Source organism: Apodemus sylvaticus, chromosome 17 (assembly GCF_947179515.1).
Source record: "Apodemus sylvaticus chromosome 17, mApoSyl1.1, whole genome shotgun sequence".
Classification (NCBI taxonomy): Eukaryota; Metazoa; Chordata; class Mammalia; order Rodentia; family Muridae; genus Apodemus; species Apodemus sylvaticus.
Genome location: NC_067488.1, coordinates 2,475,024 through 2,501,974, shown reverse-complemented (window position 1 = coordinate 2,501,974; position 26,951 = coordinate 2,475,024). Strand labels below are relative to the sequence as shown.

Genomic DNA, 26,951 nt, shown 5'->3' with positions numbered 1-26,951 from the left:
CAACCCACCTGACAACACGCAGACTTGTGACTTCAGACTTAATGGCACAGGATGTTAGTTCAGCAAGACATAACTGAGTGCAGCTCACACGACCAGGGCCTCGGATGCAGGGCCAGGCGTCTTCCTGCCTGCCTGCTTCTTTAGCTCTCTGATGCTAGACTCAAACCCAGGCCTTCATACATTTAAGAGCTTGGCCCCAGGACCCTACAGTCTCTTCCTTAGGGAAAAAAATCATTAACAGTTATTGTTGTACATCATGTGACTGTAAAATTTTAATATAAAGTGTTCAGCTAGCATGTTAAACAATTAAGCACATTCCCAGGACAGGAAAAGATGGAAATGATTCAGAGTATAATTTTAATTCTTGTTTTTCAAGCAGTTCCACAGTATATTTTAAATCAGATGATGACAGAGGGACAAAAATTTAAGACCAGGCTGTAAAGTCAAATTCACACCTCGATGGTGATTCTTGCAAACCGATACTGCAGCGAGGCTGGAGGCCTCAGCAGCACCAGGCCCCTCGTGGCTGTTGACTGACCGGACAACATTTCCAGCAAGCCGGTCACACTAACAAACCCTAAGGCTTCTCCACAGCCGACAGCCATAGAAAAGTCTCCCTGTGTTACAAAGCCTAGAAGGAGCCTGGAGCAGTGGGAAGTTAGTCCTGGAAGGGGCCCTGACCACAGCCCCTGAGTCAGCGCTTCCTGCCCAGCTGGTGGTGTCCCTGCTGCCAGGCCCCTGGAGGCCCTGTGTTCCCTGTTCTGCCTCTTCTCCTTTTTCTTCTTTTCTTTCTCCTTCAGAATCAGGCTTTTAAATGGGTCGCCATGCCTGGATTCCCAGGGTCCACAGTAACACTGATCCTGACTGAGCTGGAGCAGGTCCTCCTTGGATGGGACACAGATCATGGTGCGTGGCTCTGGGCTGCCCTTCCTGAGCAGGGACAAGCTGACCCACACCAGGGCTCTGGGGAAATCATCCAGAATGGACAAGCAGGCCTCTCTAGTCAATTCTTGCTGGCCTCTGCAGGGAGGCCTCCTGACCTCTGGACTGGGCCCACACCAGGAAGAGAGCTGCTTCAGGAGTTTCCTACTCCTACGTAAAATAAGAGACACACAAAATTAATAACCACTTAAAGCATAACATACATTTAGTTCTAATCATCATCTTTTCATGTCTGTCATCTCAAACTAAGAGTAAAGATTATAGAATTGCAGCCGGGCGGTGGTGGCGCACACCTGTAATCCCCAGCACTCTAGGAGTCAGAGGCAGGTGGATTTCTGAGTTGGAGGCCAGCCTGGTCTACAGAGTGAGTTCCAGGACAGCCAGGGCTACACAGAGAAACCCTGTCTCAGAAAAAAACAAATCCAAAAAAACCAAAAAAAAAAAAAACAAAAAACAAAAAAAGATTATTGGGGCAAAGAAAAGAACAAGGCATTCAGAAAAATAAGATAGATAGTAGAGTTATAATTAAAGCAAGAGGATGAGAGTTTGAGAAGAAAGAGGGATATAAAAACCTTAAGATAAACAGTGAACGGAGAGCCCACTCAGGAGGAGCGTGTGTTATCAGGGCTGAGTGGGCAGTGTCCACTGCACACGGGAGCCAAAGCTTCTCCACCCGGCTACCAGCTCATCCCACACCCACACCCACGCAACTCACAAGGCCCGGGGAGGCTGCCTCAGAACAGAGGCTCGTCACCAGTCAGGCCACCTGGATGAGGAGAGTATTTTTAACCATTTCCTAAGTCTCAAATCATGTACTCCTCTGTCTCCCTAGGCCCTCTACGAAACATCAAAGGAGTCACCAGTTAGCACACAGGAATAAAGGTAACGCTGACGTCCAGAGCATGTTCAATCTGGAAAACTGTTCAAAATGTTATCTTTATCTGGCAGCTGCCTACACTTACCGGACAACACAGAGCTGGCTGCCCGTGGTCGCCACGCGGTCCTCACTGGCGTTCCATTCCAGGCCCACTTTGGTCCCCGCCTGTGTTTGACAGCCTGTAACTTCTGGCTTCCTGGGTTGGCTTACAGCTATGCCTGCCTCATTAGATAGTTGGCAGATCTCTTTGGGGACACAAGGCACTCCACGTCTTGGGTCAGTCTCCTGAACACCAGGCACTGAAGCTGTAATAGCTGCCTCTTGGGACGGAACCCTGGACTCCCAGTCCCGAGTCAGCTGTTCCCAGGGACAGCAGAAAGGAGCCAGTGTGCCAAGCTTAACATAGTTGGGCCTTTTAGCAGGAGGGCGTCTAATGAAAAAAGGAAATAAATTTTAATCTATTGAAGAGTAGAGAATTAAAATAGCCATGATCATTATAAAACATTTCCAAATAACACTAACATACACACATACACACACACACACACACACACACACACACCTCTGCCTCCCTAATGCCAGGTTTAAAAGTGCATACCACCATGATCAGATCTTTGTGTGATTTTTTTGTTTGTTTGTTTGTTTGCTTGAGGTATATGAGTATGCTATCACTGACATACCCGAAGAGGGCATCAGATCCCATTACAGATGGTTGTGAGCCACCATGTGGTTGCTGGGAACTGAACTCAGGACCTCTTCACTGCTGAGTCATTTATCTCTGTAGCCCAGATCTTTGGTTGTTTTTTAGTTTTAGTTTTTAAAAAGATAACACGGGGCTGGAGAGATGGCTCAGCGGTTAAGAGCACTGACTGCTCTTCCAAAGGCCCTGAGTTCAAATCCCAGCAACCACATGGTGGCTCCCAACCATCCGTAATGAGATCTGACGCCCTCTTCTGGTGCATCTGAAGACAGATACAGTGTACTTAAATATAATAATAAAATCTTTAAAATAAAATATATATATAAAAAAAGATAACACATCTTTAAATGTGTGCAGCACTTCAGTACTGATCTTGCAAGCTCCAGAACTTGGTCCCTGGGGTTGGGCATGGTGTCCCTGCAGATCTCAGGGCTCTGAGTCCCGGATACAGTGAAGCTTCGCCCTCACTCCTGACCCGACAACAAGAAAATCAGAAAGAGTAAGAAGAACAAGTGTGTGCCTGCAAAATGATGTGTGCACACTGTACATGGAAGGACACGTAGGAAAGCACTCGCGGTGTCGGGCTTCTGCAAGGCAGCAGACACTGCAGGCCAGAGGTGAGGGGAAAGCAGCACAGTAAACCAGTCTCCTGGGAAGAATCAAACCACTTATGTTCTGCTAAATTCTGTAGCCAAGCTACCATCTCAGGCCTTGTGTCAATCAATGCTCTCAGGCAGTCCGGCACCTAGCTGTCATCAGAGAAGTGTCTTTTTGCAGTGGGTGACAATTAATGCAGCCTTATAACTTGCCAAAGTACCAAGAATCAGTGACCACTGGGTGCCCGGCTATAAACACGTACATCATTCCCTCCGAGGTCGGGGAACAACAGCGGGGCAGAAAGTCAGAACTGAAAGAGCAGATGCATACTATGCAAAACTCATGCAAGTCTCAGACACACAGAGGCTGCCTACAAAGATCCAGCCAGTCAAACCTCCAGGAGGAGAGGGGGATGGGGTGAGGATATGCTATACGCTTTTAAGCCAGGCAGTGGTGGCACACACCTTTAACCCCTAGCACTTTGGTGCAGGCTCCACTGAGTGAGCTCCAGGACAGGCAGGGGTACACACACACACACACACACACACACACACACAAATGAACAGAACAAAAATCCCCACGTGGCTATGAGAGGGGCTCCAGCTCTGAGGTGCTACCGACCCTTACTAGCTGCTGGCCCAAGGAGTCATTTTCTTCAGGGGTGCAGCAACTGTTAAATTGCCTATGCTCCAGTACAGACAATACCCATGGCCACACCCACATACATACAAGCAACCTGAATTAAATCAATGAGTCAAAAATAAAAAGTCAGGAAAACAGTAGAAGGAGGAGCTGGGAAACAGGAGGTCAGCAGGATAGGCAGGGTGGTGAGAGAGGACTCTGGGGAGTTAATACAATCCCAGCACACTGTGTGGATGTACAACATGACCAAATAAATAAAGAAGAAACTAGCACTGGTTTACTCGGTGCCTGTCAGAGCCACCGTGCCTAGGTGGCGTTGGACGCTACAGCAGGCTTGAAATAAATCTGTGCCGGATGAATGAATGGTTTAGGGAAAAGTTCCCCAAAGCACAGCACAGAGAACAGAGGCTCCCTACACGCCGCTGATGAGGCATGGTGTACACGGTGTACCTCAGCACGGTGCTGCAGCCCTCCAGAGCCACCCAGAACTCCAGCCTGCGCCACAGCCGGCAGCTGAGCCACGCGGGCCAATCTGGCCTGTTATCTGCCTTTATACGACCCATAGCTAAGAATGGTTTCCATATTTCTAGTCATTGGAAAAGGAAAATGATCCTATTTTATGAGTGAAAATTCTATGAATTCCGTAAGTGAATGACCCGGGAAGAAGCCCTGGTTGGAACCCCAGCACACTGTTTCTGTCACCAGTGCAGTGGCAGAGCTGAGACCTTGTCACAGAGACCAAAGGGTCTATAGTGCACATCATTCGGCCCTTTACAAAAAAGTCTGCCAACATTTGGTGTGTGAACATTATTTACGGATATTGGGAAACCCACGCTCAGGTTAAATGAAAGGGTCAGGTTTCAAACAGATAACACCATTCCTTCATTTGGAAGGTTTTTTACCTGTAGAGAATATACATGAAAGCATCTAAATAGTGAATAATAAACATTCTCAGTTACAAGACTCTCAGCCACACAGCAGGGTGGCACACAGACATGTGGCACGTAGATATATGGCACAGAGACACGTGGCACACAGACATGTGGCACACAGATATGTGGCACATAGATATGTGGCACACAGACATGTGGCACACAGACATGTGGCACGTAGATATGTGGTACAGAGATATGTGGCACACAGACATGTGGCACGCAGATATGTGGTACAGAGATATGTGGCACACAGACATGTGGCACACAGACATGTGGCACGTAGATATGTGGTACAGAGATATGTGGCACACAGACATGTGGCACGCAGATATGTGGTACAGAGATATGTGGCACACAGACATGTGGCACACAGACATGTGGCACGCAGATATGTGGTACAGAGATATGTGGCACATAGACATGTGGCACACAGACATATGGCACGTAGATATGTGGTACAGAGATATGTGGCACACAGACATGTGGCACAGAACTGCTGGGAAGCTGATCCAGGATCAGGTCACAACTTACCCACTAGCATCTGTCTACCATTCAACAAATGGCTAGAAAGCCAGCCAACCCTACATCACACAGACACACGGACACACACCAGCTCTGTCTGTGGTTGTGGGAACAGGAACTCCCAGTAAAGCCACTGCAACATTCAACTATCAAACGACAAATGTTAAGAGAGGCCCAGTGTACACCGCCCACGGCTAGATCCACAAGCACAAGAGAGTTTCTGTGTCTCCAGCAGCCTACAGTTTAATGGGAACATGGGTTCCTATGGCTCCCATGGAGTTCTCGATACAACAGAAAGAAAGGCCTCATTCGCTCATTCCCAATGAAAGATCTGTAAGAAGAAAGGCTACGAGGATAATACTAAAACATTACAAAGGGTGCATCTCTTTGGACAACAAAGCTGTACCAGTTTAAAGTGTTTTACCTACTTCTATGGGTTCATTAACTTTGAGTGAGTTCCAGGACAGCCAGGGCTATACAGAGAAACCCTGTCTTGAAAAAACCAAATCCAAAAAAACAAAAACCAATAAAAAAAACAATCAAAAAGTCTGATTTCTGTAAGGATGGGGATACAGGCAGGGTAGGATGAGATCCACAGCAACTGTCTGACGTCTGTAGCTCAGACGTCCATCACTCAAGTCAGAATGTAAGGGCTGACCAGAGACAAGGGCTGGACCAGATGGGCCTCACAAGGCAAAAAAGGACACCCTGGCTCAACGCACTCCTTGGTAACAGAGAATGCAAGGAAAGGCTTTACACTATCCACAGGTTACTGAAGCCATCTCCAAGCTGTCAGGCAATTAAAGCAGGCACCTCCCGCCTCGAGACCAGAGTAGAGCAGTTCCTTCCTTACCTTTTGTACTTCTCTAGAAGATCCTTAGCTTGATCTTCAGCAAACAGAACCCCGGCATGACAGTCTGGGAAGTCGCCTGGGATGTTAGGTGACCGTCTGTACTGAGAATGCACTGTAGCCTCTTTCAATCCACCCACTCTCGCACCTCGGTAGATCTAACAGAAAAGCCAAGAGGCCCTGTCAGTTCACCAGCTTGAATCAAAATTGCTTAACTGTCCATATTGGGGAATAAGAAACAAGCCTAAAGCCCAGGACACAAGGAAAATTGATAAATACAAGTTAAGGGACTCCTACAACCAAATACCAAACGACAGTAAAACTGAATGAATGAAACTTCAATCAACGTGGGAAAAAACTCAACATTCAGTAAACACAACCGGTCGCAGGACCACATACACAATAGGCATATAGATTAAAAACTCATACTTACAGAGATACAAGCACCTGACAGACCTATGAGAACATGCACAGGGGACACACACCAGATAATACTGGTGTTACTTTAGCAGAGTATGCTTAAACTAACCAGAAGATGCTCAGACAACAAGTTTGTTTAGCTGGGTTTTTTTTGTTATTGTTGTTTTTTGACTTGGTTTTTTTGAGACAGGGTTTCTCTGTACAGCTCTGGCTGTCCTGGAACTCACTCTGTAGGCCAGGCTGGCCTCAAACTCAGAAATCCGCCCGCCTCTGCCTCCCAAGTGCTGGGATTAAAGGTGTGTGCCACCACCGCCCTTAGACAACAGGTTTCAATAAAAATTTTGGCTACAGTTAAAAAATAGGAACAGTATTCGGTTATAGTTAGCACTTAAAATCACAACTGTATGTTCTACACTACTGTAAAAGCTAAGCTACAAAACTTATTCAAGTTAAAAATGCAACATTATTGTTGCCTATTTTTAAGAAAATAGGGCAGGAGAGATGGTTCAGCAGTTAAGAACACTGACTGCTCTTCCAAAAGTCCTGAGTTCAGTTCCCAGTAACCATACGTTCTCATAACCATCTGCAATGAGATCTGATCCTCTCTTCTGGTGTGTCTAAAGACAGCTACAGTGTACTCATATACATAAAATAGATAAATAAAGATTTTTAAAAACTTCATTTCCAAACCTTCAAATATTGTTCCTTACTAGAGTGTGGGAAGGTGCCTGGGAGGAGATGGTAGGACACGGGTAGACAGACGGACATCAACACACAAAGCAAGCACGCATAGAAACATCACAAAGTAGCTGTACAGTTAATAATCACTGTAAGAAAATGAAAACTAAAATGTGTGGGGGAAAAGTGTACAACATGAGCCAGGCACTGTGTTTAACCTGCAGTCCCTGCCTGGGGGCCTGGCCAGGCGGATAACCAGGCCAGCATGAGCCACAGACTGTCTTCCGAGGCTATCCTACTGGCCTTTTCTATTATTCAACTTTATTTACTCTACGTACGTGTGCATGAGCACGGACACGTGTGTTATGGCACATGTGTGGAGGGCAGAGGACAGCCTGAGAGAGCTGGTTTTTTCCTTCCACTATACGGTACTGAGAATCAGACTCAGGTTGTCAGACTTGATAGCAAGCACGCTAACCTGCTGAGCTAACCTGCTGGCCCACAGGTTACCCACGAGAATCTGGCTCCAGGAACCACATTATAAAGTATTCTATTCTATTCTATTCTATTTTTATATTCACTATTTCACCTCTAAGGACAGAAGTACACTATTCAGTTCCTAAACTGTGCATAGTGCCCAAAACATTTGGCATCTATTATCAATTAAGATTGTTTTAAATATTGCAATTATTAGCTGAAATCAAAAGACTTACAAATGGAATCCAAAAGGCCATGGCCCAGCCCTTGGGGAGGAGGACGTCCCAGCCGCTGCCCCAGCCCCGCCGGTCTTCGCCAGTCGCTTTTCCCGGCTGCTGAATCAGAAGTATAGGTATCTTGGATTCACGCGCCCCTAAGTCGAGCTGTGATCCAGGTACCAGCAGTTCGCTTCTCATCCGGTTTAAATCCTAAGGGAAGGAAACAAGTCAGCACAAACGGTCAGTCTTCAGGAGGTCTCGCTGGGTCTCCCCGGAGCAACCTTAAAAGTTAAATGTTCATTTAAAAGAGAAAGTTCTGAAATAGTCAGCACAAGCCAGTATGGTAAAAATACACTTTGAACAAAGATTTTCCTCAGTGGAAAGGCTTTGGTAGGAAAAAGCCAACACACCAGACACTTGCTGTCTGGGCTGGAGGGTACGGAACACTCAAAGAGAACTGACGGATGAACTCTGCTAATCTCATCAAAACCAGTCTACACGCACACACGCCATCCCTTTAACTTTGATTACACTCTGTTATCATTAAGTAAGGCAGGACACACATTAGCCACAACTTCTCAAAGGTGGGCAGGTGGGGGCAAAGGCTCTCTCTCTGCTCTTGAGGAAATGTCTTAGCAGGTCTGAATGATTAGAACAGGTGGCGCTGTGAGGCACTGTGAATGGAGGCGTGGACCAGCCCAACAAGGAGTGGCCTGCACCCTGTGAGACTTCCCTCGGTCTGCTCCGGGACGGAAAAGCTGTGCTGACTTCAGAGATGCCAGCTCGCATCTCAGTGACAGGTACAGAGCACTCCTCCATGTTTTGCTCCTCAAGCCCTGGCCTTTCCACTTTTGCTAAGCTTCTACGCCTGCCTGTGTATTTACTGTCCATTCTAGGATATCTTCCCTGTGGCCCCGAGCCTCCCACCTGGAACTCCCACCTGTCTCTTATGCTATCCATCCTCGAGAGGCACGGCTAATGGCTCACCTTTCCACGGTGCTCTTCCAAATCCTCCCCTAACTAAATAATCCCACAAATCCCAGCGCTCACTGTTCCTCCATTTGCAGTGAACAAGTCAACATGACTGTGGCTCCGTCAGCTGACACCACCACGTTAGGAGCCAGTCTGCAGACGCCCTTTCGCGGCTACCAAGTCTCATCACTTACCCTCTGGACCGTGGCCAGCCCCGCTGTCCAGCTATGGCACAATTCCGACCCCCATGTCTCATGCAGTATACGTCTTTCTTCCTTTCCATTCAGCTGTTTTATATACACGTTTCTTTTAAGGCTATCTGACTCGGAGGCCTTTATCAGCTCTCTCCTAAGGAGAACCCCAGCCTAACCTCCCCCCACATACTGCTAGAATGAAATCCAGTCTCGCTACAACCAGTCTCGAATCCCTCAGAGGACCCTTGATGCCCTGAAGTCCTCTACACTCCAGCCTGGGTCCCTTCAGAACCCTCCCTTGTCCCACTACCAACTCCAGCTCTTCTGCGGATTATGAACAGGCCAGGCCTGGGCCACTGCAAATGCTGCTTTTACGTCCTGACCCTTTCTCTTCAGCCTTGACCTTGACCTTGCCTCCAGGAAGTCTAGCTCCCATCCGAGAGCACTTCACACATGAACATCTCCACACGGGAAGCCAGCCTCAGGGTCCCTAAGCATTTCTTAGGCTTCCTAACACCCCAGTCATCTATTAGGATCTGACGCAATGCCTGACTCTAGTGGGGACTCAGTCATTGTGAATTTACAGACAGAATATTTAAAGTAAATAAGATCAAAGAAAGATTTATGTAAACCACGAGATTTTATACTTCAGAAAAAGGTCTTTTACTAGAAAGCATTCTTAAAAGAAAAAAAACAATGTATCAATACAATGTAACTAGGGTCTCTACTACAGTGAGTCTCCCAGCACTCATGAGCTTACCACAATCCCGCAAGTTAGTTACCTGATCCAACATTTTATTCTCTGTGACACTCCTACAGATATCCCGGTTCCAGATGAAGCTGTGTGCACACTCCACAGGCACACCCTCCAGAAGCAGCTGCTTAACTTGTTCATTATCTAAGAGGGAAAAGAAACACCCTTCAAATCACACTGTCACTCCACCGAGACCTAATGCGGAGGACTGAGAGGAAGATGAAAGGGTTTCATTCAGTAAACAGGCATTTACTGAACTAGAAAGAAGACTTTCCTCGGCAAAAACTTTATTCTTAAAATTGGCTTCCTAGACCATGAAATTTCAAAGGCTGATGAAGACGTTTCCTTGATACTGGACCTTTGTACAGACAGACAACTATAACACTCATAAGCTGCCCTCTCACTTGAGACCATCGAACTCTCGATGGCATCTTCTGTTGCCCTGTCTCAGGTCTCATAACTAATATTTACTAAGCTATTCACTCCTGTCTGTAAAACAGTCTCCATTCCTTTAAAGGGAGCAATGTTTGTGAACTATACTGTTTCTTGAGAAAGTTTTCAAGACAGAAAAAAAGTCTTTCAAATCTAATTCTGTTAGACTGAAGAATAAAAAACAAAAACAAAAAAATTGAGGAGGGAGGGAGGCTACTGTCCCAAAATACCAACACAGAAATTCACTCAAAAGTGCACACCTGGGCTGGAGAGATGGCTTCGAGGTTAAGAGCACTGACTGCTCTTGCAGTGTGGTCATGAGTTCGAATCCCAGCAACCACATGGTGGCTCACAACCATCTGTAATGAGATCTGATCACCTCTTCTGGTGTGTCTGAAGACAACTGCAGTGTACTTATTATAATGAATAAATCTTTTTTTAAAAAGCGCATACCTGTGAGGGTCTGCTGGCTGGGGAAATAACTAGGGTAAGGTGACAGATCTCAGGGGAGATCAAAGCCAGAGAAAATTGAACTGAACTGACGTGAGAGGAAAGCTGGAGAGACGCAGCACTGACATCTGTAAACTGTCCTACTGCATGGAAGAGGTCTAACCTCGTGGAAGAGGTCTAACCTTGAAGAAAAGGTCTAACCTCATGGATGAGGTCATAGGTGTAGTGCAGGGTGCCAGTGAGGGCCACACTGCCCATGAAGGGCCAGCCTCATCCCCAACAGCCGGACTGACCCAGAATGCTGCCCTATGGAAATCTGAGAGGCAGAACTGAGCTGTAAACAAGAGAGAATTCTCAAAACAAAGACACGGGAAAGCGCCAGCTCCTCTTCAAACATTCTAAATGATGGACTAAAAGGAACGTGCAACAAACTCACAAGAGGACAGGAGCCTGATGCATGTCACTAAGGGGAAGAGCCGGCCTACAAAGACTGCCCCAGTCACATGATCAGCCATGTGACTCTAGGCAGGCTAAACTACAGACACCGGTGACAGCACAGGGGCTGGCAGGGGGAAGCCGCCACCTTCACCTCAGCCAGGGACAGGCAGCTCCTAGCTCAAGAAGCCTTTTCTTCCCAGAAGGAGAAACACAGTTGTGTCCAACGCCCCTGAACCGAGCTCCTGGGCGTCACTGCTGCCCTCTGCTGTAGGAGTGCTCCGAGCACCACAACGGAAGCAGCAGACAGCAGTTCATGGTTCTGGGGCTTCGGCAAGGACACACAGCCAGACTACTTCAAGAGACTTTAAAATGAGCTCACACATACAGTGCAGCTCAGGATCTTCTTCCTTTCTTTGTCTTGCTTGGCTGGAAGCTGAGGGCGCGTGCAGATCACACTGAGCATGCTCCAGCCCGAGCTTCACCCCCCAATCCCACAGCCAAGGTTACAGCCAGCTGCTGGCGGCCAGGACAGGTTCAGATCATCCCTGACAGAGCAGCAGCAGCTGCTAAGGCAGCATAAAGCAGGCCACACAGCACTAATGCTGTGTGGGGTTTTCTTTCTGATTCCCCAGGGCTGAGACTTGGACCTGGGCCGTGTGGTGTTAGGCAAGAGCTGTGTCAGCTACGCCAACATCTCGCCTCAAAGCTACTTACACAGTAAACGATTCTGTTAATGAAAGTAAAAAGTGTTTAAAAACGTGCTAATAATTAACTCTTACTTAAGAAGTAAATGGTTCAAAGCATGAGAACACAGCGGTCAGGTTCCTAGGTACCTTTTCCTTTAAAAGCTGCCTGAAATCCAGTTTATACAAGAAAATAAGGAGCTTGTTACCCAAAGCAGGTAAACTCTTCTTTAAGGATTAGTGTATCTGAATTGATTTTACTATCACTCTTGAGACTCTTCTAAGGATTGAGTTTTTAAATGACCTAGTCTACCAAAGTATATTTCTATCCTTCATTCTGATTTATATCTCTGGGTTAGATATTAAAAGTACTGATATAAAACTAATCCAACTAATTCATGTGAAAAGTGTCCTCCTTGCCAGGCACATTGACTCTCGCCTACAATCACGTACTAAAGACTCAAAACTGTGTATGAGGGAGCCAGAGAGACAGAGGGCTCGCCGTGGCTGTACTACTGCTCTGCGAGTAATGTTCAGTAGACACTCCGCTTCTGGTCACGCTGGAGTGACCACTGCAGGACCCCTGCAGGAGAAGGTACAAGGCTCCACGACTAACTTACCTGCGGCTCTTCAAATCCTCCCAGCCATCTTTTATGCAGAGCTCTCACAGGGCCGTTTATTGGTCCCTAATAAGCTAGCTGACTACACGTAGAGAGGTTAAAAACAAAACTGTGAAGTTGTTATGACACAAACTTAAATGCTCTCCTCCCAAAGCTCACAAGCTAGTTTAAACTACTCTCCTAACTATCGGTGTTTAAATGACAGTAAATCCAACACAACATCATCACAACTGCAGCAAAACCCTGGAAGTCCCGGCCAGTCCAAGCCTACCTTCCCACGTGCCCAGCCAAAGAGCTCTCAGGCACCACTATTCTGTCAAAACCACGTGGTCTCATACTTCAGCACCTGGGATGGCCTTGCCAGGATTCGAACCTGGATCATCTGTATAGTCAGACAGAGGCTTCCAATGAGCACAAGACCAGCTGCCGGTGCGCATCCCTTCCTCACAGGTAAATTCCAGAACTCCAGTCATTTGGGAGAATAAAGACAGATACACCTTACTAGATACTGCAAACAGAGAACTCAGGAAAAATAAAAAACAACCTTAAGGCTCTGTGGTTTACATCTGCCATGTAAAAGATGCTTCAGGCCGAGTCCTCTACGCCCCAGAGAGCTACTACATAGCTGACAGAGACTGAATTCCTCGTGTGCCTCGACAGCGCGACAAGGAACACGGCTAGCACCTTACCTTGGTATCTTTCTGGATCAGGCAAAGCTCTGGATCGCTGTGGGGGCAAATCTACTCTGGGATCCCTAACTGTCAATCCCAGAATAGTACCTGCTGGAATCTCTGCTGGCGACGATATCCCTTCAACAAAACAGAGACAGAAGGCATGCATAAAAGCAAGCTTACGACAGGCGCCGGGCCTGTGAGGTGGCTTAGGGGGCAAGGACAGCGGCTGCCAAGTCTGACAACCCGAGTTCAACCCCGTGAGTAGCGAGGACTGACTTCCCTACGTACACACATGTACACGTACACAAACACAAAATGATTAATAAAGGTAATAAAATGTGTTATTAACACAATCTTGTTTGTATTTTGAAATCTTTCAGATTTTTCCAATGAAATGTTTTTCCTTAGGATAATTGTTTTAAAATACCTATCACCTTTTGCCCACTAAAAGCTTCAGAAAACAAATTAACACTTTAAAAATAAAGTTTCTTGAAAAATAAAATTAAAAGACCACCAAGTCCACCAGCCATGCGCATACGGGCAGGACGCACAGACATCAGGTCACCACCCAGTGCCCGACTACCCTTACTTCAGAAGGCAGCTCGTTATTTAGAATACGAACAAGCTCATTAGTCCATAAGCAGGCACGAGTGCTTTAATCTTTAACTCTGGGCTTCTTACTCAATTCTCTTGTCATATCACAACAAATAACAGCAGGGTAAAAGCAAGGCTACTTCTCAGGGGCCACCTGCAAACTGCTCTGCTGACCACTTCCCACTCCTCCCTTCCCTCCTCCCCAGCACCCGGATCCTCCCTCCTTGTACCTCCCAACAACTGAAACACTGCTTCTTGTCTTTGGTGAAGAGAAAGGCCATCAGAACTCCTGCACGTGTCAGTCCACCAGTGATGGGGTGTCTCCTCTGCACCCTCTTCCCCCTGGAAAACAAGGGCACCTCCTCAGCAGAGAAAGCGATGAGCCGGGCCTAGTGGGAATACAACCATGCTTTTCAAAGACACAGCTCACGTGAGCACTGTCACCCTCTTTCCCTAAGGGAGCCTCTCCCATCTCGCCACCTTCATCCTCTCTAATTTAAGCAATAAAGTGTTCCCTTTTCACCAAACCAATGAAAACCTCGAGTAAGCCACTCCACTATTCCCAGCAACAAACGGACGAGATGTGTAAATGCTTCACTTACATCTCTCTTGGCAAGACTGGGACTTAGCAAGGTTGCTAAAGCATTTCAAGTATAGAAGTGTGACAAATATAGACGTATGACAGCCAAGAGCTGAAAGCCTCCTCCGGGCCCTAAAGTGGTGACCCGCCTGCCACTCCCCTAGCAGAGCTAAGTGCTTTGGAGTCCAGGCCCTAGAAGCAAGCCTTCTGAATTCAGATCTTCACTCCATCATTTGTGAGCACATACAAGATCTTCTCCATATGCAAGGCGCTATGCTAAGCACTGGGGACAGGGTAGAGGGCAGGAGCACTGCCTGCCATCAGGAACCGCAGACAGCAAGGAGAGGTGATGGACTGAACTAGTAAACTGCGGAAATGTGCAGGTTCTACAGAAACAACAGGCAGGTGGGTTAACCAGAGAGCACAGGGAAGGTTCCAGAGGGAGTGCAGAGTGCAGGAGACAGACTGAACCTTGAAAAATGAGGTACACTTAGCCCAACCAAGAGTTCTCAACAGAGTGCTCAACAGGTAGAAAGAAAACAGGTATGAGTCGTGACAGAAATGGAAGATGAAGGCCAACATGGCCAAAAGCCAAAGGTTAGGCGAGAACTGCAGGTACAAGATGACACAGGCCTCAAAGAGCTACCTGACTTTAATCCTCAGCTAAAATTAAATAAAGGTACAAATCAGTTCCTCAGGCACTCAGTCACGTAAGTGATCAATATTGTCACATGACTGGTGGCTACAAATCTTGAGAATCAGCCCTGCTTTCGATCTGAAGTGCCAAGAGACATGTTACTCATAACTTTCCAGTCAGATAAGCCAAACTAAAAGAAAGCAAAAACTAAAGGGGGAAAAAACTGACATAAAATGTCATAAATGACATAAAATCTCTGTTAGAGACACCCCGTTGCCCATCTGTGGAGCAGGGATTACTTTCTACAGACTCACGAAAACAAGTAGAGGATAGGAATTAAATATCCAATTAACTATCACCCCCACTGAAATTCAATCTTCTAGAAGTGAAAGATTAAAAAATATATATTAGCAAAACTGAGCTGGGAAATATACATTACAAGGCAGCCCAACAGCATACGAGTCCATATGTGAGGCTTCACACCTGCCTGTTTACTCACTGTGTGTGCAGGAGCGGCCCTCAGTGCTGAGGTCAGGATACAGTGTGAAAGAGGGCCTATCAGCCGGAACCTGTTCATCTCCATTGTCAAGTCACTGAGAGAAGACCACAAAACAGAAATGTCCATCACACGGGATGTCTGTACCACCGGCAAAAACTGGACAAGTCATAGCAGACATGGTAGCACACAGCCCAGGGCGTAACCAGGCGGGGTGGCATATACCTTTAATTCCAACACTTGGGAGGCAGAGGAGGCAGTCTGAGTTTGAGGCCAGCCTGGTACACACAGTGAATTCTAAAGACAGCCAGGGAAACCCTCTATTGAAAAAAAACAAAGGCATCGGGGTAGGGGGTGGGGGTGAGGGGTGAGGGGTGAGGGGTGGGTGGGTAGGGTGAGGGGTGGGGTGATGTTCCTAGTGTAGTCACCACACACAGTCTCACACTGTAACTCCTCCTACCTGACTACAATCCCCGTAGTGGGGGAGAACCACGACCGTGGCTGACAGGGCTCTCCTGTCCTGTCACCGAAGGTCTTCCGAGCTCGGCTAACACTATCCCCGTCATCTCTCCTTTTTCTTTTCTTGCCAATTTTGTCATCAGCTAGTCCTGCTTGAATGTCTTCCTGGGCTGGTGTCGGGAGTGGGTCAGGCATGCAGACACTTGACTTGATGGGTTCTGAACACCGGCACGTTTTTTTTATTTCCTCTAGGATAGCCTAAGGAAGTAAACATTTACTTTAACCTTCAAAATTCAAACACAGAGGGCCCAAGAGACATATCTTAGTGGTTAAACCCACCTCTTCTGGCCCCTGTGGGTACCAGGCATACACATAAAATAGAAAGAAAGAAATCCTTACAAACTGCTTTTTAAGTTAAATGCAGTGTCACAAGTTACATTGGCAGGAGATGGGCGCGTTCATGCACGAAACTTTATAGACCGCATAAATACTTATCAAATCATCACAGCTAAGCTAAGTATGTTCATTCTGCGCTCAAGAGTGCTAGATAAAAAATTAAATTAAAAAAACAGTCAGGCATGATGACACATGGGTTTTTGGGAGACAGAAACAGGCAGATCACCTTGAATTAGAGGCCAGATTGGTCTACATAGCATATACAAGATAAGCAGGGCTACACAGACCCTATTTTAAAGAAAGAGAGAACAAGAGACAGACAGACAGACAGACAGACAGGGAGGAAGGGAGGGAGGGAGGGAGGGAGGGAGGGAGGGAGGGAGGGAGGGAGGGAGGGAGGAAGGAAGGAAGGAAGGAAGGAAGGAAGGAAGGAAGGAAGGAAGGAAGGAAGGAAGGAAAGAAGGAAGGAAGAAAACGGAAGGGCGAAAGGGAAAGGAAAGGAAGAGAAAGGAAGGGAAGGATAGAAACTAACATTTTAATTGGTTCATTAAAAAAAGTATCACATCACACTGTCAGCCAAACTTTTATACTACTGAAATTTCTACAATATTGTCTTCCAATGGTAAATAAGAATGTAACCTTAAGCCGGGCGGTGGTGGCGCACGCCTTTAATCCTTGCCTCTGGGTGGCAAGAGGCAGGCGGATTTCTGAGTTCAAGGCCAGCCTGGCCTACAGAGTGAGTTCCAGGACAGGCAGGGCTACAAAGAGAAAACCTGTCTCAAAAAAAAAAAAAAACAACAAAACAAAAAAAAAAACCAAAAAAAGAATGTAACAGTAAGCCAGTCCACGTGGTGGAAGGAAAGAGCAGACTCCCACATGTGCATGGCTAAATCCCTCCACACACTGTAATTAAAGAGATGGAATGCAACAGGAAGATATACCAGTTTAAGAGTTGGGTGGGACCAGATCCACAGCTGCCTGTCCTCAGAGGTGTCCTCTGGGGTCTTCCTCGACTTCCAGATGAAGGTGACTGGCCCAAGCGTTTCTCTGGGATACTTATTTGCCCGGTAAAGCATAAGGCTCCCTTGCCGCTTCCCGGACAAGCAGTGAGCTGCAGCAAAAGTCAGGCCTGGCACAAACACAAAAGCAGCAGTGTGACTACGGGGGCTCACAATAGCATCAGTGATTCCCGAGAGCCACACTTGAGCAACTGTCAGACTCCAGGAGAAGCTCTGGTTCTGGCCACAACTTAAAAGAAAACTGGACACACAGTAAGTTCTCAAGAAAATATTTGTTAAATCAAAGATTCAACAAGTGTTTTGCCTGTTTACTCCACAGAATAATGGCTCACTTTACACATAAGAATGTTATTAAAGATTTAAATATCAACTCAACCTTTCCTAACATACTCACTGGGAAGAAGAATATCTCACATTTCCATATTAAAACTGAAATGCTTAGTAGTGCTTATGATAGACATTCATTTACAAATGAACAGACACAAAAGATGAGCGCAGCACAGAGCTGTAGGAGAAATTACCTGTGTCTATGCTACACACTTGAGAGAGCGCTTTCAGTAGTTCTTCTTCTTTGCCCTTCAACTCCAAACAGCAGTAATAAGACAAATCCTGAATGAAGGAGAGGCATGATTAAATATTCTAGAATCTGTTATGGGGTAAAAAATGCTAAGAAACCAGTGCTGTATCAGAAAACCTGTTGAGGAACACAGAGGAGATGGCTCAGAGGTTAAGAGCACAAACTGTGCTTGCAGAAGACCCAAGTTCAATTCCCAGCAACCACTCTGGGTGGTTTGCAACTACCTCTACCTCCAGGTCCAGTGGGGATCTGATCAAACATCTCTGGCAACCAGAAAATCTGTTCTAAACACAAAGTCAATTTCCTGAAGCGAGCTTTCAACAACTCAAAATGGAAAGCCTGCCTACTGCTATTACATTAGTAAACAGCCTTAGCCAATCTGAGTCAAAAAATCAAAACATATCTTCATTTATCATATACAGTATCCTACATTTTTGCAAATATACTGTGCTTTAATCTGACAGGCAAGTCCAAAACAGGTTATAAACACTGCTGCTTCTAAATAAAGGACTACTCATCATTCCTCAGATCTGCACAAGGCAAGAAGCCACAGTGAAGGAGGAAGACAAGAATTCCACAAAATGATGCTGATTCTGCTCACTTTGGCTAGCCAGTGCAGCACCTGCGTGCGCAGTGCTGAGCAGGGACATAAGGCCATCTCCCTCTGCCCATCTCCCTCCTGTGCAAGTCTGAGTAAGCAATGCCCAGGGCGAAATGACAGGAAGTTGAGGAAAGTCTGAGTATGAAGAATCCTTGAGAACTGTGCTGACGGCTGTAGTTACTGAAGTTAACAATCAGTCCAACTGTTCTTTATGTCCCAGGAGAGGGCACCAAGACAGCGACACAGTGATCTGTGCACTCTAGCCAGGACCAGTTCCTAAAGCAACCCTCTCCACAGCACCTTGAAGCAAGTCCAGTCTGCTAAGCAGCCATAACTGAAAAGTACAGCGGAGATTTGAACACGGCCCTATCAAGCACTTCCATCACTGACACAGAAACCTTCCTGGCAATGGTGGCTGGCTCTCAGTCATCAGTGTGACCAGATGGAGCTCACCCAAATGGTCTGTCTAAAAACAAGGCCTGGGCCTCCAGCTCAGCGGCTATACGGTCAGAGGTGACTCAGTCCCCATATCTATAAACAGGAACTGACTTCCTCCGCGGCTGTTGTGAGGACTACTGACAAATGAACACATGGGAGGCACTAAAAACAACGGTTCTAGTCCAGCACTGCCTAGTGTGAAGCTCTGTCTCAAAAAACAGGAATGGCACCCTGTCCCTCACACCCATCTACGAGACTAACAATCTGACAGATGTGTATCTGTCACTTCATCTCCAGCATCCAGCAGGGTCCTTGTCTTCAGCTGTAAGATGTGTCACCATGAACAATGAACAAGTCTAAGACTCGGCACAGGGAAGGTTCGAAGCCCAGGAGCGTGGTGTACCTGCAGGAGGCAGAGGTCCGTCATGGCTCGATAGCAGGCTCGGTGGCTCTTGGCCGTGGGCCTCTCCCCGAGGCAGTAACCCCACCTCTTCACCATATGAAACCGTTTGGCGTGCCAGATGTGAGTCTCTAACCATATGTTCTTCTGTTGTCTGCGGTTAAATTCCAGCGTGCGGTTTTTGTGACATCTTCGGGCTTTGTGGCACTTATTTCTTGAAAGTTCTTTTTTCTGATGAGCAGCTTTCTCAGCCTACAGTTGAAAGAAGAAAGGCTGACGCTGAACCTTGTCTGTGAGCATCTCAGAGCATGGCCGCGCATTAGGATTCAATGACTAAGTATAAACTCTGTCTAGCTGGCTAGTTTGGAGTCTTCTCTCACTGACTGAAGAGGGAGACAATGGAAAGTGTTACGATTTCAGAGGCAGGTGAGCCTAGAAAGAACTTGAATTCCCAGCACCCACAGGCTGGCTCAAAGCCACCCATAGCTTCTGTGCCCTTTTCTGACTCCGTGAAAACCAGTGCACACACATACATGCAGGCAAAGCACTCATACACACACTACACAGTAAACAAATAAAAAAATGTTCAGCACAATAGCATAAGCTTTATGTGGCTATTAGCAGATAACAAGATAAATAAAACACCAACTTCTTGTTTTAATCTTCATTTAAGATTGGAAATACAGAAATGGAAACACCAATTCATTCATTTCATTAGACTATAGACATATAAATGCTAAATTTTGCTAGAAAACAGACCTCACATTCAATCTAGAAAATAAAAAATTTGCAAGGGGCTAGGGGCAGTACATACACCTTTGATTCAGGAAGCAGAGGCTAGCCTGGTCTATTGAGTGAGTTCCAGGACAGCTAAGGCTACACAGAAAAACCATGTCTCAAAAAAACCAAACCAAAACAAAACAAAGAGAATGTTTTACTCAGGATGACGGTAATCCAAGGCAGGAAGATCAGTTCAAGGTCATCCTTAGTTACAAGTCAAACCTGAGCACCGGGATTAAAGCTCTACTAAAAGCAGCTATAATATCTAACTGCCTGCCTGCTAAAGCAGCTGTAAGCCGATGGGGCTACAGAATGATCAAACTAGAAACGTTCAAGAAGAAAGAGAATGCCACTGGAAGAATGCTGACTTCCCTAACATTCTGGGTTAATACTTGTTACTGCTAGGACCCACTACTGTAAACATTTACACTACGTGAAGTGCTTACCTCTTTTTTAGCCATCTCCTGCAACCGTCTAGGAAGGCGTTTGACGTTGTGGCTCATAGCTCGACGTCGCATGTGCCGTGGAAGAGTCTGGAAAACCAGTGAGTTGGATGACTTCTGGGTCACGGCTTTTAGCATGGCGCTGATTTCAGCAGCTCGGGCCTGAGCAAAAGTCGAAGCTGAGGAAGGAAATTGCAAATGGGAAGGTCACTGATAACAAGTCTGGAGTCAGCGTCACTGCTGGGCTTCAGGGGTGGCTAGATCTGAAACAGGAGCTTATAGCCAGGCACTATGACCCCAGGAGGGAAGCACCAACACTGGCCACTTCTCTGGTCCTTTCCCTCAAGAAGACTCTTCAATGTTAACATTTTCCAAGTTTTCTAAAAGAATTCCATTTTCTTATTAGAAAACAATTCGAGCTTCCTAACTATTCTAGTCAGTAAAAAGGACTAGCCAACTTCCAGAGTTTTGATCTAAAAGCACGTAACATAATCACAACAGTTGTTTCCTATTCTTTTTAGTTGTGCATCTGTGTTGTATGTTTACATGTGAGTATGTGGCTACTGGTGGCCAGGCGCATACATGCAGAGGCCAGAGGAAGATCTGTCTTCCTCTTTCCTCTGTTCCTTTGAGATGGGTCTCTTAGGTGAACTGGGAGCTTTCTGGTTTGGCCGGACTGGCTGGCCACAAGCTCAGATGCTCAAGTTTGCACAGCAAGTGCTATGACCACTGAGCCAGCCTGCCAGCCCCTAATCATAACCGTCCTTAAGTACAAATTCACAAATGGAAAAGGAAAAAACAGAGAAAAGGAGGCTCAAGAGTTTTGACTTCAAGGGGATTTCCCTTTACTATTTTGTTTTTTCAAAACTTGTAATTATTATTATTATTATTGGTTTTCTTCATTAAAAAACAGAATCAGTCTCAAAGCGCTCTCTCTCTTCTCTCTCTCTCTCTCTCTCTCTCTCTCTCTCTCTCTCTGTCTGTAAGCAGGGTGCTAGAGAAATAATCAAATTCGTCTGAGAAGTAATACAGATATCAGAAAGCACACCTAAGTTATGTTTAAAGGACACGGAATTTAGGTTATAGTGGGGGTGGAGGTCACGTAGCACTGAAAGTGAGGCTGGCTAGAGCCCAGAGCCAAGCTGTAAATCTTGGTGTCTACAAGATTTGCTCTGCATTTGCAGAACGTCATACTAAAGAGTGTGTGAGGTCCTTTCAGAGGGGCCGGAAGTGATGGAGCAGCCACCCACAGATCCATGAGAAGAGTCAGAGTCAGAAGAAGGGAGACGACCTAACAATCTGACAGATGTGTGTCTCTCGCTTCATGTAGGTCTCAGGGGGCAAAGCCTGGGAGAGGTGAGCAGGTGGTTAGGACAGAGAGAGGGGAGGGCGAGGGAGGGAGGGAGGCAGCAGGGCGGAGCACCAAAGTGTGTGCACAGCTCACACACTTCCTGACGAGCACCTACCGGTTATGTATTTGGGGATCTCCTGAGACGAGCCCTCAGGACCGGCTCTCCAGCCCCCCTTTTTCTTAAACATGGTGTTGGAGGAAGACTGCTCATTCACCACGTCAGACTCAGGAAGTAAGTGGGAACTCATCTTGATCTGCCCCTGACGTGAGGTTCCAGAATGAAGCTCTAGTACATTTTCAAAAACAAAACAAAAAGAAATGCATCACTCATAGCAAAGACAGGATTACAGCACAGAATGAGCTTGTTAACCCTAGAACCAACCTGTAAGTTATTACTTGTACACACACACACACACACAAGCACGGATTCTGAGAACTAAACTCGGGGTCTCCAGGCTCATGCAGCAAGGGCTTCCACCCTCTGGGTCATCTCACAGGACCTACTATCTTTCTTTAAAGAGGAATCTTGGGTAGAAAGGAGACTTTCCCAAGGAAAAGCCCAAGGTCACAAAGTGAGTAAGCAGTTCAACAGCAGTCACACCAGTGTAACATATTAACACATACAACAGCAGTCACACCAGTGTGACATATTAACACATACAACAGCAGTCACACCAGTGTGACATATTGACACATACAACAGCAATCACACCAGTGTGACATATTGACACATACAACAGCAGTCACACCAGTGTGACATATTGACACATACAATAGCAATCACATCTTTTTTTTTTTGGTTTTTGGAGACAGGGTTTCTCTGTATAGCCCTGGCTAACCTAGAACTCACTCTGTAGACCAGGCCAGGCTGGCCTCCAACTCAGACATCCACCTGCCTCTGGCTCCCAAGTGCTGGGATTAAAGGTGTGCACCACCACTGCCCGGCCACATCAGTGAGATTAACAGGTACGAGGAAATTTTTTCCTTTGAGATTTCCAAAGCAACATGAATTGTTAATCAAAGCCCCTTGTTATGGCCTGAACATTTATGAACATAAGAGAGGTCAGTGGAGACTTTTATAGGGTTCCTGTTTATTCCATTGTAATGTTAATTATTCAGTCACTATAATCTTAAAACATGTTAAAAGGTTTGTCGCTGTTAGGTTTAAATAAGATAATATTTGGGAAAGGTGTACCACATGTCAAACCACAGTCCTCTACTTCTAGATCTAAATCTAGAGCTTAAGAGTTGACATCTAACATTCATTTAAATGGGGCTAAAGCTGTCTGAGATGATGGCGAGAAACAAAACTGGCAAAAGCAGTTAATCCAAATGACAAGACGAAAGCAGTGTGTGCGTTTACCTTGTTTCTGAGACGGGGAAGGCTTCCCTCTTCCAAAACGGGGCTTTCCATCTCTCTCAGTCCCAAAGCCGGAGGACAGAGTCACATTACTGGGCTGGTTTCTCATTTTCTTAGCATGTTTTCTTTCCTTTGCATTAGACATTTCTGGAAAGAAAACAATATACTTAATTAGAGGGAGAGAAAACTCTCACTTCAAAAATAATGACTTGCCAGGTGAGATCAGCATGGGGAAAGCAGAGGCAGGAGGCTCTTGAGTTCAAGGTCATCCTTTAGCTGCACAGCACGAGGTCAGCCAGAACTACCTGAGACCCTATTTCAAAACACAACAAAGAATACAAGTTTAAAACGAGCCAGTAATATAACTCAGCAGGTAAAGGCAACTGCCACTAACCTGAGGGTCTGAGTTCAATCCTGAGACCTACACAAGGCAGGGAGAGCCTACTCCCAAAAGTTGTCTTCTGACAACTACATGCCCACCAAGGTATGCTCCTAACTCCCAACACAAGAAAGGTTCAAAAATAATAACAATAATCTTAATAAATATTTATATAACTCAAAGTTTGATGATACCAAAATGTTACCCTTTTAATTTATAGCTGGGATCCCCAAAAAGATTTCAAAAAAGTCACGCAATAGAAAGTGCTACTGCGTGCTTATAAACCCAGCGCTAGGGTAGAGGTCGGGGCTGTGCAGAAGGAAATCTTTGAGGTTGAAGCCAACCTGGGCTACACAGCAAGGACCAGGCCATCCTGGGCTTCACAGTTTTTGTCTCAAAAAACAAAGAAACAGGGGGCTGGAGTGATGGCTTAGCGGTTAAGAGCACTGGCTGCTCTTCCAGAGGTCCTGAGTTCAATTCCCAGCAACCACATGGTGGCTCACAACCATCTGTAATGAGGTCTGGTGCCCTCTTCTGGTGTGTATGAAGAGACCAATGGTGGTGTACTCATGCATGAAATAAATAAATAAATTTAAAAAAAAAACAAAAAACAAAAAAAAAAACAAAGAAACAGAGCTTTTTCCTGGAACTATCCCAACTGGCATATTTTGTATTGCCAAATAATTAAACTACATACAGTTGCTAATGATGCACAAAATGAGGTAAGGTTAAGTTCACTAAAATTAAATTACTTATAACACTTTATCTTGGTTCTTGGCTGAAATAAAAAGACTGGGATAAATAATAATTAAAATATTTGAGTCCAAACTGAAGATAAATCACTGGTACTTTTCCAGTCAGACTTCACTGCAAGTGAATCAGAGGAAGGATGACTGCAGAGAACCTGACGGGCTCACTCAGCAGTTCCCACGGCTGGACCAGTCCTTCAGTCATTGAGTCAACGTAAAACACTTGGGTTTTTGTTTTTTTGTTTTTGTTTTTGAAATAAAATTCATAACATGGCTGACTAGAGATGTAGCTTTTAACAATACCCTACACTGTGTAACATAAAGACTGGAGAGGCTATTTTAATAAAACAATATGTACTTCTGTATGTATTTTCCACAACTACACTAGATAACAGTCTGAAATGGACATTTTGAACCTAATGGATATTCACGTCAACAAAGAGACCAACATAGACACTTGGCATAATTCCTAAAGCCAGGACCAGGGCCCGGAAGCCTCAGCCTCTACAATAGCCATTCTTTTGCTGATGGAGTGAATGTGCACCGTGCAGTCACTGAAATAAGGAAAACCCAGAGCAGCAGTTACCAAGCCTGCATTTCAACTCTTTAATATTAGAATTTACTTCTACCAACACAGAAACTGCATGTAGACAACAGCAAAGAAAGTTATGTTATTCTTGTGCCTCAAAGAACAGGTAACCAAGCCGCTAGTGATATAATTTTCCAAGCTGTTGAACCTTCTGAGACTCAATGCAGGCATGCTAGCTCCATTCACTATTCCTAAAACTCAAAACAATTGGAGACTGAGAACACATATGAAATAGGTGGGGAAACTGTGCAACCTCAGGGAAAAGCAGTAAGAAAATGTCAGCTGTGATTTCTGTTTAGAAATCTACCGTGGGAACACAGGAGTCTGAACTCAGGAGGACTAGACTAGGAACACAGGTAGAAGACTCCAAACAGGGTGTGGAGTCCAAGCAGGGAGCTCATTTACCCAGCACGGAGCCCTGAAGCAAGAAAAGGATCTCATGGTTCTTCAAGCAGGAAGCAGCCTCTTGGCATTACGAAGGACACGATGACAGGGAATAAAGAGAATTTTCTTACAGTGTGTACTGACAGAGTGGGTCTGACCTTCCTCACTGTCAGGCTGCACTCAGCAGACTACCAAACAAGATACGGGATCAAAGCAGCACAGGTACTGGATGTGCACAAGCACATATAAATGAAGCGCGACTACACAGCACACGGGTAACAAGGTAAGAAACATTTAGCCGTGACTACATTCCTTCTGACACAGCATGAGAACCTCAGAGCGTCTTCAGCTTCTTCAGCTGTGGGTCACGTAGCTGAATGTGGGGTGATGAAAAATCTAGCAAGAACAATTCAAAAGTCAAATATGTGGTGAATCCAAGGTGTAGTGAAGTCCAAGTGCTCCACCTTGACTCCACTACAGCCTCAGCTCAGCAGTGACAGACAGCCCATGCTTACACACCACACAACACCAACAAATTACTCAGCCAAGATGCCAGGCAAGTTATGAACCCAGTGCTTTTACTGTACATACAGGTTTGTGCTCCTAAGAAACAATGTTATTTGGGCTGGAGAGATGGCTTAGCAGCTAAGAGCACTGGCTGCTCTTCCAGAGGTCACGAGTTCAATTCCCAGCAACCTCATGGTGGCTTACAACCATCTGTAATGGGATCTGATGCCCTCATACATTAAATAAATAAAATTTTAAAAAAGAAACAATCTTATAAATACAGGCCTAAATTTCTCTTAAAATTGTTCTCATTGTGTACCAAATTTTTTATCTTTGGACTGTGCTGGGTTGCATTGTTTGTTTTCAAAAAAACACTTTAGATGCTTTATGTCCCGCAGTATCAAATACTCGCCAAAACTCGTCTTTATAAAAAAACCAAACATACACACATCTATCTCAGAGAGTGCAAATTAGTTTTTATCTTTCTCAAAAGGCAAAATTACACCAACTACACTAAAGAATTGCTTTAAAATACACTTCTTTATATTATCGATTACTAATTAGTACATCTTCTTAATATACCCAGGTTCGTGAGTGGGAATAGCAAAAGTCGTGAGCTAGAGGAACATGAGTCTCCTCCGGAAAGCAGACCCCAGTCAAATCTTGAGGCGATCGTCCATAGAAAGGAAGCAGGGGATGGCGAAAGCCGGACAACGCCACACCTCTGCTTGGTTCCCCCGAATGACCCATCCCGATCCTTTACCTTACCCGGAAAGGGATACAAGCGCATTCCCAGAGGAGATTCCGCCTGGCAGGGCAACGACAAGCTTAAAACGAGCGCAGGAGCCAGAGGCTCTGGACTGCACGTGGGCCGCCCGGGCAGCATGGACCTCCCCAAGTCAAAGACGCCGCAAGCCGACCCCGCCACACTGCGGGCGAGCCCCACACGCGGCCCCCGCGAGCTGGCGGCCCCCGCTAAGCACTAGCGCCTCACCACCAACCTGCCAAATGCTCCGAGGGCTTCGCCGGTCAATATGACAAGGTTCTGAGACTCCCTAGAAGCTCCCACCACTGCTGGTAGGCGAGCGAGCGGAGGGCGCACGCGCAGTACTGCTTCTTCCTCCACGTGTCCCGGAG

At 45.9% G+C, this 26,951-nt stretch overlaps 1 protein-coding gene across 1 annotated transcript; it reads right to left on the bottom strand.

Annotated features, from left to right (window-relative positions):
* Nucleotides 1-340: 340 nt before the first annotated feature.
* On the bottom strand, nucleotides 341-26,928 carry Pop1 (POP1 homolog, ribonuclease P/MRP subunit). Its single transcript, XM_052161080.1, has 16 exons — nucleotides 26,816-26,928; nucleotides 23,210-23,353; nucleotides 21,962-22,132; nucleotides 20,499-20,674; nucleotides 19,276-19,524; nucleotides 17,778-17,865; nucleotides 17,179-17,366; nucleotides 15,843-16,099; nucleotides 15,386-15,479; nucleotides 13,900-14,011; nucleotides 13,091-13,210; nucleotides 9,807-9,922; nucleotides 7,877-8,068; nucleotides 6,069-6,223; nucleotides 1,905-2,249; nucleotides 341-1,092 (listed from the first exon to the last, which is right to left on the bottom strand). The coding sequence occupies exons 2-16, from the start codon at nucleotides 23,349-23,351 to the stop codon at nucleotides 450-452; spliced, it is 3,048 nt and encodes a 1,015-aa protein (XP_052017040.1). The 5' UTR covers nucleotides 23,352-23,353; nucleotides 26,816-26,928; the 3' UTR covers nucleotides 341-449.
* Nucleotides 26,929-26,951: the final 23 nt, after the last annotated feature.

Bases quoted from the DNA above. Each gene is read 5' to 3' on its own strand.
- Pop1 (XM_052161080.1), bottom strand. From the start codon at position 23,351: ATGTCTAATGCAAAGGAAAGAAAACATGCTAAGAAAATGAGAAACCAG. The intron at 20,675-21,961 runs GTAGGTGCTCGT...TTCCTTCCTCAG, and splicing joins GATCCCCAAATACATAACCG to CTTCGACTTTTGCTCAGGCC. The intron at 14,012-15,385 runs GTGAGTAAACAG...CTTGTTTTCCAG, and splicing joins GGGCCGCTCCTGCACACACA to GGGGAAGAGGGTGCAGAGGA.